General features: G+C 48.5%; 2 protein-coding genes across 4 annotated transcripts in view; both read left to right on the top strand.

The window, feature by feature from the left end:
• The window catches only part of LOC110520668 (protein FAM126B-like), a 150,267-nt gene extending 141,880 nt beyond the window's left edge, over positions 1 to 8,387 (top strand). Inside the window, exon 12 of the mRNA XM_036975376.1 lies at positions 5,425 to 8,387. Coding sequence (XP_036831271.1) covers positions 5,425 to 6,227 — 803 coding nt within the window. The 3' untranslated portion in view covers positions 6,228 to 8,387. The remainder of the gene's footprint in view (positions 1 to 5,424) is intronic.
• Positions 8,388 to 13,062: 4,675 nt separating this feature from the next.
• On the top strand, positions 13,063 to 16,601 carry LOC118964339. Of its 3 annotated transcripts, none has more exons than XM_036975374.1 (2): positions 13,063 to 14,730; positions 14,788 to 16,601. In XM_036975374.1, the coding sequence occupies exons 1-2, from the start codon at positions 14,030 to 14,032 to the stop codon at positions 15,092 to 15,094; spliced, it is 1,008 nt and encodes a 335-aa protein (XP_036831269.1). In that variant the 5' UTR covers positions 13,063 to 14,029; the 3' UTR covers positions 15,095 to 16,601. The 3 variants fall into 3 exon arrangements, with proteins under 3 accessions (XP_036831269.1, XP_036831270.1, XP_036831268.1); XM_036975375.1 differs by having other exon boundaries at positions 13,063 to 14,756; positions 14,850 to 16,601; XM_036975373.1 differs by having other exon boundaries at positions 13,063 to 14,862; positions 14,920 to 16,601.

Here is a 16,601-nt window from a genome sequence, read left to right as displayed (position 1 = left end):
CAGCCAGCCAGCCAGCCACAGAGTACTCTGTAAGCCATATGCCAGCCAGCTACAGAGCCCTCTGCAAGCCATACACCAGCCATCCACAAAGCCCTCTGTAAGCCATATGCCAGCCACAAAGCCCTCTGTAAGCCATATACCAGACAGCCATAGAGCCCTCTGTAGCCATATGCAAGCCAGCCAGGTAGCATCAGAGCTCTCTGTAAGCCGTATGCCAGCCAGCCACAGAGCCCTCTGTAAACCATGTGCCAGGCAGCCAAACAAGCCAGCCACAGTGCCCTCTGCAAGCCATATGTCAGCCAACAGAGCCCTCTGTAAGCCATATGCTAGCCAGCTACAGAGCCCTCTGTAAGCATTATGCCTGCTGCCCAGCTACAGAGCCCTCTGCAAGCCATACACCAGCCATCCACAAACCCCTCTGTAAGCCATTTGCCAGACAACCAGCCATAGAGCCCTCTGTAAGCCAAATGCAAGCCAGCCACAGAGCTCTCTTTATCCATACGCCAGCCAGCCAGCCAGCCACAGAGCCCTCTGTAAGCCATATGCAGCCAGCCACAGACCCTCTGTTAGCCATTCAGCCAGCCACAGAGCCCTCTGTAAGCCATTTGCCAGCCACAGAGCCCTCTGCGAGTCATATGCCAGCCAGCCACAGGCCCCTCTGCAAGCCATATGCCAACCAGCCAGCCAGCCACAGAGTACTCTGTATCCATATGCCAGCCAGCCAGCCGCAGAGCCTCTGCAAGCCATATGCCAGTCAGCCACAGAGCCCTCTGTAAGCCATATGCCAACCAGCAAGCCAGCCAGCCCACAGAGTACTCTGTATCCATATGCCAGTCAGCCACAGAGCCTTCTGTAAGCCATATGCCAGCCGGCCAGCCACAGAGCCTCTGCAAGCCATATGCCAGTCAGCCACAGAACCATCTGTAAGCCATATGCCTGCCAGCCAATCACAGAGCCCTCTGTAAGCCATATGCCATCCAATCAGCCAGCCTCAGCCCTCTGTAATCCATATCCCAGCCAACCAGCCACAGAGCCCTCTGTAAGCCATATGCCAGCCGGCCAGCCACAGAGCCCTCTGTAAGCCATATGCCAGCCAGCCAGCCACAGAGCCCTCTGTAAAACATATGCCAGCCAGCCAGCCACAGACCCTCTGTTAGCCATTTGCCAGCCACAGAGCCCTCTGTAAGCCATTTGCCAGCCGCAGAGTCATATGCCAGCCAGCCAGCCACAGGGCCCTCTGCCAGCCATACTCCAGCCAGCCACAGAGCCCTCTGTAAGCCATATGCAAACCAGCCAGCCAGCCAGCCAGCCACAGAGCCCTCTGTAAGCCATATGCCAGTCAGCTACAGAGCCTTCTGTAAGCCATATGCCTGCCAGCCAATCACAGAGCCCTCTGTAAGCCATATGCCTGCCAACCAGCCACAGAGCCCTCTCTAATCCGTATACCTGCCAACCAACCAGCCACAGAGCCCTCTGTAAGCCATTTGCCAGCCAGCCACAGAGGCCTCTGTAAGCTATATGCCAGCCAGCCACAGACCCTCTGTAAGCCATTTGCCAGCCACTGAGCCCTCTGTAAGCCATTTGCCAGCCAGCCACAGAGGCCTCTGTAAGCTATATGCCAGCCAGCCACAGACCCTCTGTAAGCCATTTGCCAGCCACAGAGCCCTCTTTAAGCCATTTGCCAGCCATAGAGCCTTCTTTGAGTCATATGCCAGCCAGCCAGCCACAGGGCCCTCTGCAAGCCATACGCCAGCCAGCCACAGAGCCCTCTGTAAGCCATATGCCAGCCACAGAGCCCTCTGTAAGCCATATGCCAGTCAGCTACAGAGCCTTTTGTAGCCATATGCCAGCCGGCCAGCCACAGAGTACTCTGTATCCATATGCCATCCAACCAGCCAGACACAGAGCCCCATGTAAGCTGTATGCCTGCCAACCAGCCACAGAGCCTTCTGTAAGCCATATGCCAGCCACAGAGCCCTATGTAAGCCATATGCCAGTCAGCTTCAGAGCCTTTTGTAGCCATATGCCAGCCGCAGAGCCCTCTGCAAGCCATATGCCAGTCATCCAAAGAACCGTCTGTAAGCCATATGCCAGCCAGCCACAGACCCTCTGTAAGCCATATGCCAGCCAGCCACAGACCCTCTGTAAGCCATTTGCCAGCCACAGAGCCCTCTGTCAGCCATTGCCAGCCAGCCACTGAGCCCTCTGTAAGCGATGTGGCAGCCACTGAGCCCTCTGTAAGCCATTTGCCAGCCATTGAGCCCTCTGTAAGCCATTGGCTAGCCACTGAGCCCTCTGTAAGCCATTGGCTAGCCACTGAGCCCTCTGTAAGCCATTGGCTAGCCACTGAGCCCTCTGTAAGCCATTGGCTAGCCACTGAGCCCTCTGTAAGCCATTGGCTAGCCACTGAGCCCTCTGTAAGCCATATGCCAGCCACAGAGCCCTCTGTCAGCCATTGCCAGCCAGCCACTGAGCCCTCTGTAAGCGATGTGGCAGCCACTGAGCCCTCTGTAAGCCATTTGCCAGCCATTGAGCCCTCTGTAAGCCATTGGCTAGCCACTGAGCCCTCTGTAAGCCATTGGCTAGCCACTGAGCCCTCTGTAAGCCATTGGCTAGCCACTGAGCCCTCTGTAAGCCATTGGCTAGCCACTGAGCCCTCTGTAAGCCATTGGCTAGCCACTGAGCCCTCTGTAAGCCATATGCCAGCCAGCCAGCCACTGAGCTCTCTGTAAGCCATTGGCTAGCCACTGAGCCCTCTGCAAGTCATATGCCAGCCAGCCAGCCACAGGGCCCTCTGCAAGCCATACGCCAGCCAGCCACTGAGCCCTCTGTAAGCCATATGCCAGCCAGCCACAGAGCCTTCTGTAAGCCATATGCCAGCCACAGAGCCCTCTGTAAGCCATATGCCAGTCAGCTACAGAGCCTTTTGTAGCCATATGCCAGTCGGCCAGCCACAGAGCCCTCTGCAAGCCATATGCCAGTCATCCAAAGAACCGTCTGTAAGCCATATGTCATCCTGCCACAGAGTCCTCTGTAAGCCATATGCCAGCCAACCAGCCACAGAGCCCTCTTTAAGCCATATGCCAGACAGTCAGCCATAGAGCCCTCTGTAAGCCATATGCCAACCAGCCATCCACAGAGTACTCTGTATCCATATACCATCCAACCAGCCAGACACAGACCCCCCTATAAGCTGTATGCCTGCCAACCAGCCACAGAGCCCTCTGTAAGCCATTTGCCAGCCACAGACCCCTTTGTAAGCCATATTCCAGCCAGCCAGCCACTGAGCCCTCTGTAAGCCAGTTGCCAGCCACTGAGCCCTCTGTAAGCCAGTTGCCAGCCACAGAGCCCTCTGTAAGCCATATGCCAGACAGTCAGCCATAGAGCCCTCTGTAAGCCATATGCCAACCAGCCAGCCACTGAGCCCTCTGTAAGTCATTTGGCAGCCAGCCACAGAACCCTTTGTAAGTCATATGCCAGCCAGCCAACCAGCCAGTCAGCCACAGAGCCCTCTGTAAGCCATATGCCAGTCATCCAAAGAACCGTCTGTAAGCCATATGTCATCCTGCCACAGAGTCCTCTGTAAGCCATATGCCAGCCAACCAGCCACAGAGCCCTCTGTAAGCCATATGCCAGACAGTCAGCCATAGAGCCCTCTGTAAGCCATATGCCAACCAGCCATCCACAGAGTACTCTGTATCCATATACCATCCAACCAGCCAGACACAGACCCCCCTATAAGCTGTATGCCTGCCAACCAGCCACAGAGCCCTCTGTAAGCCATTTGCCAGCCACAGACCCCTTTGTAAGCCATATTCCAGCCAGCCAGCCACTGAGCCCTCTGTAAGCCAGTTGCCAGCCACTGAGCCCTCTGTAAGCCAGTTGCCAGCCACTGAGCCCTCTGTAAGCCAGTTGCCAGCCACAGAGCCCTCTGTAAGCCATATGCCAGACAGTCAGCCATAGAGCCCTCTGTAAGCCATATGCCAACCAGCCATCCACAGAGTACTCTGTATCCATATGCCATCCAACCAGCAAAACACAGAGCCCCCTGTAAGCTGTATGCCTGCCAACCAGCCACAGAGCCCTCTGTAAGCCAGTTGCCAGCCACTGAGCCCTCTGTAAGCCAGTTGCCAGCCACTGAGCCCTCTGTAAGCCAGTTGCCAGCCACTGAGCCCTCTGTCAACCATTGCCAGCCAGCCACAGAACCCTCTGTAAGCCATATGCCAGCCAGCCAGCCACTGAGCCCTCTGTAAGCCATTTGCCAGCCAGCCACAGAGCCCTCTGTAAGTCATATGCCAGCCAGCCAACCAGCCAGTCAGCCACAGAGCCCTCTGTAAGCCATTTGCCAGCCAGCCAGCCAGCCACTAAGCCCTCTGCAAGCCATTTGCCAGTCACTGAGCCCTCTGTAAAGCCATTGCCAGCCAGCCACTGAGCCCTTTGTAAGCCATATGCCAGCCAGCCAGCCACAGAGCCCTCTGTAAGCCATATGCCAGCCAGCCAGCCACTGAGCCCTCTGTAAGCCATATGCCAGCCAGCCAGCCACTGAGCCCTCTGTAAGTCATTTGGCAGCCAGCCACAGAACCCTTTGTAAGCCATATGGCAGCCAGCCACAGAACCCTCTGTAAGCCATATGCCAGCCAGCCACTAAGCCCTCTGTAAGCCATTTTGTAGCCACCGAGCCCTCTGTAAGCCATTTTCCAGCCACAGAGCCCTCTGTAAGCCATTTTCCAGCCACAGAGCCATGCAGTTGTGGTTTGACAGGTCTTTTATAAGAGCTAAGGGTTGAATCACGAAGTGCAACAAAAGAGCGTGTTGCTTGTGTTCTTGTCATGTGCTTGTCCTCTTCTCTTCTGTCTTCTCTCTTCTGTTTTCTCTCTTTCTCTTCTTTCTTTGGAGGGCAGATTGGATATGGTCTTTAGTGTCTCCATTCATCCAGCTGTGGCTGATCTGTTTGTTATTGATGGATAATCCAGAGATGCTGTACCTCAGCCAGACATCATGACAACATAGTCAGCCTGCATAGACTGTCTCCACTGTGACACCTTATAGCAGGTTTCTAGTGGAGACAAAATGTCTGTTCTAGGGTTGCAAAATTCCTGTCACTTTCCCCAAATTCCCTGGTTTTCCAGAAATCCTGGTTGGAGGATTCCGGGTATGTTTTTGCTGGAATTTATGGGAAACCTGGGAATTTTGGGGAAAATTTACTGGAATTTTGCAGCCCTGGTCTGTTCCTTCCAGTTCATCCTGCTTCAGCGGTCTCTGTCTCCATCACTTCATTCTCTCATCCTGTTTTCTGTCTGTTTTTAAAGCTTCATTTTCTCATCCTGTTTTCTGTCTGTTTTTAAAGCTTCATTCTCTCATCCTGTATTCTGTCTGTTTTTAATCACTTTATTTTCTCATACTGTTTTCTGTCTGTCTCTCCAGATGCTGATGGGATGAGTGTAGGTGAGGAGTCATTCAACCTCAACGACCCAGACGAGGGTTTCTCCTCAGGGGCTTCCAACAGCAGCCAGCCCAGCGCCACCAAGCCTGGGGGCCCCGGGCCCCGGGGGGGTAGTCAGAAGAGCAGCAGCGTCAAGAAGACTGTCACTGCCAGACTGTCCCGAGAGAGAGAGCGGGAGCTGATGCATAGGGAGAAGGAGATGGAGAAGATGAAAGACCAGGAGAGAGCGAGGGAGAAGGAGAGAGAGCTGGAGAGATGGAGGGAGAAGGAGAGGCAGAGAGAGAGGGTGGCGGAGAGTCGCAGGGAGCTGTTCTCCGCCGTGGTGGCCACTCCCACAGCAGCTCTGAGACGACGTCAGCAAACACAGACCCCTTCCCCTGCTCCTCCCCCCGTCACCATGGACACCATCGACATCGAGCTCAGCCCAATCAAGAAGCAGCAGTCCTTCCCTGGCCCCTGCCCCAGCCCCTCCCCCGGCACACTGGTCCGAACAGCCAGCTCCGCCTCCTCCAAGTCGTTGTATGAAGGTGTGAACATGAACCTGAACGGCAGCATTAGCAGCCTGGGGAGGGCTCTGGGAGGTTCTGGGGGGCTGGAGGGGGCTCTGGGAGGGCTGGGTGCCAGCGTGGGGGGAGGAGGGACCCACCGCTACTCCACCATCAGCCTGCAGGAGGAGGTGCTGGCCCGGCCTGAGGAGAACCAGGAGCTACTCTCCTCGGGAGCGCCCCTCACCAAGCAGTCCCGCTCCCCCAGCTTCAACATGCAGATCATATCACAGGTGTAGCCTAGCCTGGTGGGGTTGGCGGGGGGGCCTGGCAGGGCGGGAACTGGTGTGGAGGTAGACTCGCGCACACACATATAGACACACAAATTAATACATGCATATATATACAGGTGTGTGTGTATATATATATATATATATATGTATATATATATATATATATATATATATAACACACACACACACACACACACATCTCACACCCAGCAGTCGGTCTCTGTTTCCTATTGTTCCGACTGGAACCCCACCCCGTTTGGCTGAAGCCCACCCCCTGTATGGCTGAAGCCCACCCCCTGTATGGCTGAAGCCCACCCCCTGTTTGGTTGAATGGCCACTAAGCCCAGGGTCTTCTACCCTGTAGAGAGCGAGACTAATGTTTTGACAAATAGCAGAGGGCTTTTGTCTTCGTGTTCAATTGTATACATAGTCAATCTATTTGAAACTTAACTGAGAATGGGAGTGTATAGTCAGTCATCTGACCAGACTTCCACTACCTAGAGTTAGGGTTCTGTCCTACTGCTATCCTGGGTCTGGGTCTCCCTGAAGGAACACACCATTCCACCTCTGACAGACAAAGCCACAAACACACCATTCCACCTCTGTGACAGGCAGAGACCCACAGAAACACACCATTCCACCTCTGTGACAGGCAGAGACCCACAGAAACACACCATTCCACCTCTGTGACAGGCAGAGACCCACAGAAACACACCATTCCACCTCTGTGATAGGCAGAGACCCACAGAAACACACCATTCCACCTCTGTGACAGGCAGAGACCCACAGAAACACACCATTCCACCTCTGTGACAGGCAGAGACCCACAGAAACACACCATTCCACCTCTGTGACAGGCAGAGACCCACAGAAACATACCATTAGACAGGAGTAGGACAACACCCCATTAGACAGCAGCAGGACAACACCATTAGACAGCAGTAGGACAACACACCATTAGACAGCAGTAGGACAACACACCATTAGACAGCAGTAGGACAACACACCATTAGACAGCAGCAGGACAACACCATTAGACAGCAGCAGGACAACACCATTAGACAGCAGTAGGACAACACCATTAGACAGCAGCAGGACAACACCATTAGACAGCAGTAGGACAACACCATTAGACAGCAGTAGGACAACACACCATTAGACAGCAGTAGGGCAACACACCATTAGACAGCAGTAGGACAACACACCATTAGACAGCAGTAGGGCAACACACCATTAGACAGCAGTAGGACAACACACCATTAGACAGCAGTAGGACAACACACCATTAGACAGCAGTAGGACAACACACCATTAGACAGCAGTAGGACAACACACCATTAGACAGCAGTAGGGCAACACCATTAGACAGCAGCAGGACAACACCATTAGACAGCAGCAGGACAACACCATTAGACAGCAGTAGGACAACACACCATTAGACAGCAGCAGGACAACACCATTAGACAGCAGCAGGACGACACACCATTAGACAGCAGCAGGACGACACACCATTAGACAGCAGCAGGACGACACACCATTAGACAGCAGTAGGACGACACACCATTAGACAGCAGTAGGACAACACCATCACACAGCAGTAGGACAACACACCATTAGACAGCAGTAGGGCAACACCATTAGACAGCAGTAGGGCAACACCATTAGACAGCAGTAGGGCAACACCATTAGACAGCAGTAGGACAACACCATTAGACAGCAGTAGGGCAACACACTTAGCAGCAGGGAAACACCATTAGACAGCAGCAGGACAACACCATTAGACAGCAGCAGGACAACACCATTAGACAGCAGCAGGACAACACACCATTAGACAGCAGCAGGACAACACACCATTAGACAGCAGCAGGACAACACACCATTAGACAGCAGCAGGACAACACACCATTAGACAGCAGCAGGACAACACACCATTAGACAGCAGTAGGACAACACACCATTAGACAGCAGTAGGACAACACACCATTAGACAGCAGTAGGACAACACACCATTAGACAGCAGTAGGACAACACACCATTAGACAGCAGTAGGACAACACACCATTAGACAGCAGTAGGACAACACACCATTAGACAGCAACACACCATTAGACAGCAGCAGGACAACACCATTAGACAGCAGCAGGACAACACCATTAGACAGCAGCAGGACAACACACCATTAGACAGCAGTAGGACAACACACCATTAGACAGCAGCAGGACAACACCATTAGACAGCAGTAGGGCAACACCATTAGACAGCAGTAGGACAACACACCATTAGACAGCAGTAGGGCAACACCATTAGACAGCAGTAGGACAACACCATTAGACAGCAGCAGGACAACACACCATTAGACAGCAACAGGACAACACACCATTAGACAATTAGATTAATTTAATGACTGAAGCTGTAGCATTCTGTGTTGTATTGAATCAGCAATAATAACAGACTAGCTACAATTTGTTGTTGTTCATCTATAGACTGGAACCCTGTAGTGTCTCATCTATAGACTGGAACCCTGTAGTGTCTCATCTATAGACTGGAACCCTGTAGTGTCTCATCTATAGACTGGAACCCTGTAGTGTCTCACCTATAGGCTGCAACCCTGTAGTGTCTCATCTATAGGCTGGAACCCTGTAGTGTCTCATCTATAGACTGGAACCCTGTAGTGTCTCATCTATAGACTGGAACCCTGTAGTGTCTCATCTATAGACTGGAACCCTGTAGTGTCTCACCTATAGGCTGCAACCCTGTAGTGTCTCATCTATAGGCTGGAACCCTGTAGTGTCTCATCTATAGACTGGAACCCTGTAGTGTCTCATCTATAGACTGGAACCCTGTAGTGTCTCATCTATAGGCTGGAACCCTGTAGTGTCTCATCTATAGGCTGGAACCCTGTAGTGTCTCATCTATAGACTGGAACCCTGTAGTGTCTCATCTATAGACTGGAACCCTGTAGTGTCTCATCTATAGGCTGCAACCCTGTAGTGTCTCATCTATAGGCTGGAACCCTGTAGTGTCTCACCTATAGACTGGAACCCTGTAGTGTCTCATCTATAGGCTGCAACCCTGTAGTGTCTGATCTATAGGCTGGAACCCTGTAGTGTCTCATCTATAGGCTGCAACCCTGTAGTGTCTCATCTATAGGCTGGAACCCTGTAGTGTCTCATCTATAGACTGGAACCCTGTAGTGTCTCATCTATAGACTGGAACCCTGTAGTGTCTCATCTATAGGCTGCAACCCTGTAGTGTCTCATCTATAGGCTGGAACCCTGTAGTGTCTCATCTATAGACTGGAACCCTGTAGTGTCTCATCTATAGACTGGAACCCTGTAGTGTCTCACCTATAGACTGGAACCCTGTAGTGTCTCATCTATAGGCTGGAACCCTGTAGTGTCTCATCTATAGACTGGAACCCTGTAGTGTCTCATCTATAGACTGGAACCCTGTAGTGTCTCATCTATAGGCTGCAACCCTGTAGTGTCTGATCTATAGGCTGGAACCCTGTAGTGTCTCATCTATAGGCTGCAACCCTGTAGTGTCTCATCTATAGGCTGGAACCCTGTAGTGTCTCATCTATAGACTGGAACCCTGTAGTGTCTCATCTATAGACTGGAACCCTGTAGTGTCTCACCTATAGGCTGCAACCCTGTAGTGTCTCATCTATAGACTGGAACCCTGTAGTGTCTCATCTATAGACTGGAACCCTGTAGTGTCTCATCTATAGACTGGAACCCTGTAGTGTCTCATCTATAGGCTGGAACCCTGTAGTGTCTCATCTATAGGCTGGAACCCTGTAGTGTCTGATCTATAGGCTGGAACCCTGTAGTGTCTCACCTATAGGCTGCAACCCTGTAGTGTCTGATCTATAGGCTGGAACCCTGTAGTGTCTCACCTATAGGCTGGAACCCTGTAGTGTCTCACCTATAGGCTGGAACCCTGTAGTGTCTCACCTATAGGCTGGAACCCTGTAGTGTCTCACCTATAGGCTGCAACCCTGTAGTGTCTGATCTATAGGCTGGAACCCTGTAGTGTCTCACCTATAGGCTGGAACCCTGTAGTGTCTCACCTATAGGCTGGAACCCTGTAGTGTCTCACCTATAGGCTGGAACCCTGTAGTGTCTCACCTATAGGCTGGAACCCTGTAGTGTCTCACCTATAGGCTGGAACCCTGTAGTGTCTCATCTATAGGCTGCAACCCTGTAGTGTCTCATCTATAGGCTGGAACCCTGTAGTGTCTCATCTATAGACTGGAACCCTGTAGTGTCTGATCTATAGGCTGGAACCCTGTAGTGTCTGATCTCTACTGACTCTTGTTTTTGTTGTTTTTATGGAGAACATCTGGGTCTATGGTTGGAGAATGTTTGGTGGCTTAGTTGGTAGAGCATGGCGCTTGTCACGCCAGAGTTGAGTTTCATTTCCCATGGGGGACCAGTTCAAAAAAGTATGAAAAATGTATGCACTCATTAGTGCTCTGGATCAGAGAGTCTGCTAAATGACTCACTACTGTAGTGGCTCTGGATCAGAGCGTCTGCTAAATGACTCACTACTGTAGTGGCTCTGGATCAGAGAGTCTGTTAAATGACTCACTACTGTAGTGGCTCTGGATCAGAGAGCCTGTTAAATGACTCACTACTGTAGTGGCTCTGGATCAGAGAGTCTGCTAAATGACTCACTACTGTAGTGGCTCTGGATCAGAGTCTGCTAAATGACTCACTACTGTAGTGGCTCTGGATCAGAGAGTCTGCTAAATGACTCACTACTGTAGTGACTCTGGATCAGAGAGTCTGTTAAATGACTCGCTACTGTAGTGGCTCAGGATCAGAGAGTCTGCTAAATGACTCGCTACTGTAGTGGCTCTGGATCAGAGAGTCTGCTAAATGACTCGCTACTGTAGTGACTCTGGATCAGAGAGTGCTAAATGACTCGCTACTGTAGTGACTCTGGATCAGAGAGTCTGTTAAATGACTCGCTACTGTAGTGGCTCAGGATCAGAGAGTCTGCTAAATGACTAACATGGAAATGTGATAATCACAACTCAGACAGTCGCTGTGTGAATGTTTTCTTTCTTCAATTACCATGATTTTAGAGCCAAAAAGAAAATGAGACCAAAACGTGATTCTCTAGGTTTTAGTCCATAAACTTGATGTATGTTTTTGTCATTATACAGAAAATATCTACAGTACAAGTCAAAGTTTCAGAACACCTACTCATTCAAGGGTTTTTCTTTATTTCTACTATTTTCTACATTGTAGAATAATAGTGAAGACATCAAAACTATGAAATAACACATGGAATCATGTAGTAACCAAAAAAGTGTGAAATAAATCAAAATATATTTTAGATTCTTCAAAGTAGCCACCCTTGATGACAGCTTTGCAGGCTCTTGGCATTCTCTCAACCACCTTCACCTGGAATGCTTTTTCAACAGTCTTGAAGGAGTTCCCACATATGCTGAGTTGGCTGCTTTTCTCAATTCGGTTGAGATGTGAAACATTTATTTGGGCTGTTAACTCTAATGAACTGGACTCTGCAGCAGAGGTAACTCTGGGTCTTCTTTTCCTGTGGCGGTCCTCTGAGAGCCAGTTTCTCATAACGCTTGATGGTTTTTGCAACTGCACTTGAAGAAACTTTCAAAGATCTTGACTGACCTTCATGTTTTAAGGTAATGATGGACTGTCGTTTTTCTTTGCTTATTTGAGCTGTTCTTGGACTTGGTCTTTTACTAAATAGGGTTATCTTCTATATAACAATCCTACCGTGTCACAACACAACTGATTGGCTCAAATGCATTAAGGAGGAAAGAAATTCCACAAATTATTATTTTTTAACAAGGCACAACTGTTAATTGGAATGCATTCCAGGTGACTACCTCATTTATTTGTATTATACCTTTATTTAACTAGGCAAGTCAGTTAAGAACAAATTCTTATTTTCAATGACGGCCTAGGAACCGTGGGTTCAGGGGCATAACGACAGATTTGTAGCTCGGGGATTTGAACTTGCAACCTTTCGGTTACTAGTCCAACACTCTAACCACTAAGCTACCCTGCCACCCCATGAAGCTGGTTGAGAGAATGCCAAGAGTGTGCAAAGCTGTCATCAAGGCGGCTACTTTGAAGAATCTAAAATATATTTTGATTTGGTTACTACATGATTCCATATGTGTTATTTCATAGTGTTGGTGTTCTTTATGATTCTACAATGTAGAAAATAATTAAAATAAAGAAAAAACCCTTGAATGAGTCGGTGTGTCCTAACTTTTGAATGGTACTGTATATTATTTGGATTTCTGTTATTAAGTTAATCATTTCCAAACTATTGATAAGGTTGTTTAATCAAAGAAAATTGAATTTCCTGATAATTTTGTCTTGTGATGCTGTATTGAAAACAGACTTTCAAAGTAGAGGACAAGAAGTTGAGGATGTTTGCTGATGTGCAGCTACATGACTGAACTACAGAAAGACTGACGTGCTGGAGAAACAGAACCTCTTGACTGGTCTCACAGGAAACAGGACCAATAGAAACAGAACCTCTTGACTGGCCTCACAGGAAACAGGACCAATAGAAACAGAACCTCTTGACTGGCCTCACTGGAAACAGGACCAATAGAAACAGAACCTCTTGACTGGCCTCACTGGAAACAGGACCAATAGAAACATAACCTCTTGACTGGCCTCACTGGAAACAGGACCAATAGAAACAGAACCTCTTGACTGGCCTCACTGGAAACAGGACCAATAGAAACATAACCTCTTGACTGGCCTCACTGGAAACAGGACCAATAGAAACAGAACCTCTTGACTGGCCTCACAGGAAACAGGACCAATAGAAACAGAACCTCTTGACTGGCCTCACAGGAAACAGGACCAATAGAAACAGAACCTCTTGACATCAGACTCTACTGACGTCAGACCAGTCATCTGACACGGCTCCCAATTTAGACACAGTGACAATAGGAAATCACTGTACCAACAGTAATACTGCTGTTCCAACATGCTGTTCTGCTCCAACATGCTGTTCTGCTCCAACATGCTGTTCTGTTCCTACATACTGTTCTGTTCGTACATACTGTTCTGTTCCTACATACTGTTCTGCTCCAAGATACTGTTCTGTTCCTACATACTGTTCTGCTCCAAGATACTGTTATGTTCCTACATACTGTTCTGTTCCAACATGCTGTTCCTACATACTGTTCTGTTCCTATATGCTGTTCTGTTCCAATATGCTGTTCTGCTCCAACATGCTGTTCTGTTCCTACATGCTGTTCTGTTCCTACATACTGTAATGTTTCTACATGCTGTTCTGCTCCAACATGCTGTTCTGCTCCAACATGCTGTTCTGCTCCAACATGCTGTTCGTACATGCTGTTCTGCTCCAACATGCTGTTCTATTCCAACATGCTGTTCGTACATGCTGTTCTGCTCCAACATGCTATTCTGCTCTAACATGCTGTTCTATTCCAACATGCTGTTCTGCTCCAACATGCTGTTCTGCTCCAACATGCTGTTCTGCTCCAACATGCTGTTCTGCTCCAACATGCTGTTCTGCTCCAACATGCTGTTCTATTCCAACATGCTGTTCTATTCCAACATACTGTTCTCCTCCAACATGCTGTTCTGTTCCAACATGCTGTTCTGTTCCAACATGCTGTTCTGCTCCAACATGCTGTTCTGCTCCAACATGCTGTTCTGCTCCAACATGCTGTTCTATTCCAACATGCTGTTCGTACATACTGTTCTCCTCCAACATGCTGTTCTGTTCCAACATGCTGTTCTGTTCCTACATACTATTCTTGCTTCAACATGCTGTTCCTGCATACTGTTCCTACATGCTGTTCTGTTCCTACATGCTGTTCTGTTCCTACATGCTGTTCTGTTCCTACATGCTGTTCTGTTCCTACATGCTGTTCTGCTCCTACATGCTGTTCTGCTCCTACATACTGTTCTGCTCCTACATACTGTTCCTACATGCTGTTCTGTTCCTACATACTGTTCTGTTCCTACATACTGTTCCTACATACTGTTCTGTTCCTACATACTGTTCTGTTCCTACATACTGTTCCTACATACTGTTCTGTTCCTACATGCTGTTCTGTTCCTACATACTGTTCTGCTCCTACATACTGTTCCTACATGCTGTTCTGTTCCTACATACTGTTCCTACATACTGTTCCTACATACTGTTCTGTTCCTACATGCTGTTCTGTTCCTACATACTGTTCTGTTCCTACATACTGTTCTGTTCCTACATACTGTTCTGCTCCTACATACTGTTCCTACATACTGTTCTGTTCCTACATGCTGTTCTGTTCCTACATGCTGTTCTGTTCCTACATGCTGTTCTGTTCCTACATGCTGTTCTGCTCCTACATGCTGTTCTGCTCCTACATACTGTTCTGCTCCTACATACTGTTCCTACATACTGTTCTGTTCCTACATGCTGTTCTGTTCCTACATACTGTTCTGCTCCTACATACTGTTCCTACATACTGTTCTGTTCCTACATACTGTTCCTACATGCTGTTCCAACATGCTGTTCTGTTCCTACATACTGTTCCTACATACTGTTCTGCTCCTACATACTGTTCCTACATGCTGTTCTGTTCCTACATACTGTTCCTACATGCTGTTCCAACATACTGTTCTGCTCCTACATACTGTTCCTACATACTGTACCTACATGCTGTTCCAACATGCTGTTCTGTTCCTACATACTGTTCCTACATACTGTTCTGCTCCTACATACTGTTCCTACATAGACTGTACTATGGACCTCTTACATTTAGAATTTTAGCTTCCAGGCAACACTGTTTAAAGATGTTCCATGTTACCTTGTTATTCCATCAGAAGAATAGTGTCTCTATGTGAAGCTGTGAATGTGTTGAATTCTCCTTGTTCCCTTGTTATTCCATCAGAAGAATAGTGTCTATGTGAAGCTGTGAATGTGTTGAATTCTCCTGGCTTGTGGTGAGGACACAAGAGGTTCTAACGCTCTCTACCTGAACATAATATCTGCCTCCTTGTTCGTCCTCACTGGTGTCTCAGCATTGTGGAGTTGAGGCAGACCTGAACCCTGACCCTGCTAACTCTAACCTTACAGAGTGGAGCCAGGGTAGGAACCATAGACCTGAACTCTGACAGACAGAACTAGGACCAGCTAACCAGGTGGTGGAGTGGCAGGTGAATATGGAACACGCTGAGGTAGAACAGAATGGTAGTGAACAACAGACAGATCCCACAACACTGGGTCATTGCTACCATAGTGACAGGCGGTATAAGTAGTGCACTATATAGGGAATAGAGGACCAGGGTTCAGCCCTGCCTCAACTCCACCATGCTGAGACACCAGTGAGGACGAACAAGGTGGTTTCGCTCCGACAAGGTTTCGCACAGACAGACTCACTACAATACAATCACAACACTGTATATCTGGATGTGGTGTGGCTGATGACTGTTGGCTGCATTGTGTTTTAGTTGGTTTGGAGCTTCTCTGTCTGTCTCAGTAGCTTGGTTCTGATTCTCTCTGTAGCTTGGTTCTGATTCTGTGTGTAGCTTGGTTCTGATTCTGTGTGTAGCTTGGTTCTGATTCTGTTTGTAGCTTGGTTCTGATTCTGTGTGTCTCTGTAGCTTGGTTCTGATTCTGTCTGTAGCTTGGTTCTGATTCTTCATGTTATTGTGACCCTGTAGAGCTGCTCTATACTCTTAACAGCCACAAAGACACAAAAGGGTTTTGAGTCCCAAATGGCACCCTATTCCCTCTATAGTGTACTACTTTTGACCAGGGCCCATAGGGAAGAAGGACACTATGTAGGTAATATGGTGCACTTTGGGATGTTCCCACAGTCTTCCCTGTTGCGGTCAAACTCCTCGTCTCCTTTACCAGACGATTTCCTTATAGAAAATTATACATCTGTCATCAGTTGATGCTGTATTGGCCGGTTTTCAGTTGACTAGTCTTTTCACTTTTAAGGACAGAAGTGATATTTGTTCTGCTGTATTACTGATGTGTGATGTAAGGCCTGTTGATGGTGCTGCATTGACTGGACTGTACCATCATTACCAACCCCTCTAGTTCACAGCTCTTGATAAAGATCACCAATAATGACTGTAGAAAATAAATCCTTCAATACTCTTTTAGTTTAGTATTTGGTTCCATATTCCTAGCACGCAATAACTACATCAAGCTGTCACTCTACAACCTGTTTCAGATTATTTTTTCCCAATAGTAATGAATTGGGAAATAATATAATGTGTCATTTTGGAGTCACTTTTATTGTAAATAAGAATATAATATGTTTCTAAACACTTCTACATTAATGTAATGAATCGGGAATAATGATGAGTGACAAAGTTACAGAGGGTCAAAGATCATAAT

Source organism: Oncorhynchus mykiss, chromosome 3, assembly GCF_013265735.2.
Source record: "Oncorhynchus mykiss isolate Arlee chromosome 3, USDA_OmykA_1.1, whole genome shotgun sequence".
Taxonomy (NCBI): Eukaryota; Metazoa; Chordata; class Actinopteri; order Salmoniformes; family Salmonidae; genus Oncorhynchus; species Oncorhynchus mykiss.
This window is presented reverse-complemented; position numbering and strand designations above follow the sequence as displayed.

Coding starts and splice junctions, on each gene's coding strand:
- LOC118964339 (XM_036975374.1), top strand. CDS start 14,030: ATGCTGTTCCTGCATACTGTTCCTACATGCTGTTCTGTTCCTACATGC. Junction 14,731..14,787: donor ACATACTGTTCTGTTCCTAC/ATACTGTTCCTA, acceptor TACTGTTCCTAC/ATACTGTTCTGCTCCTACAT.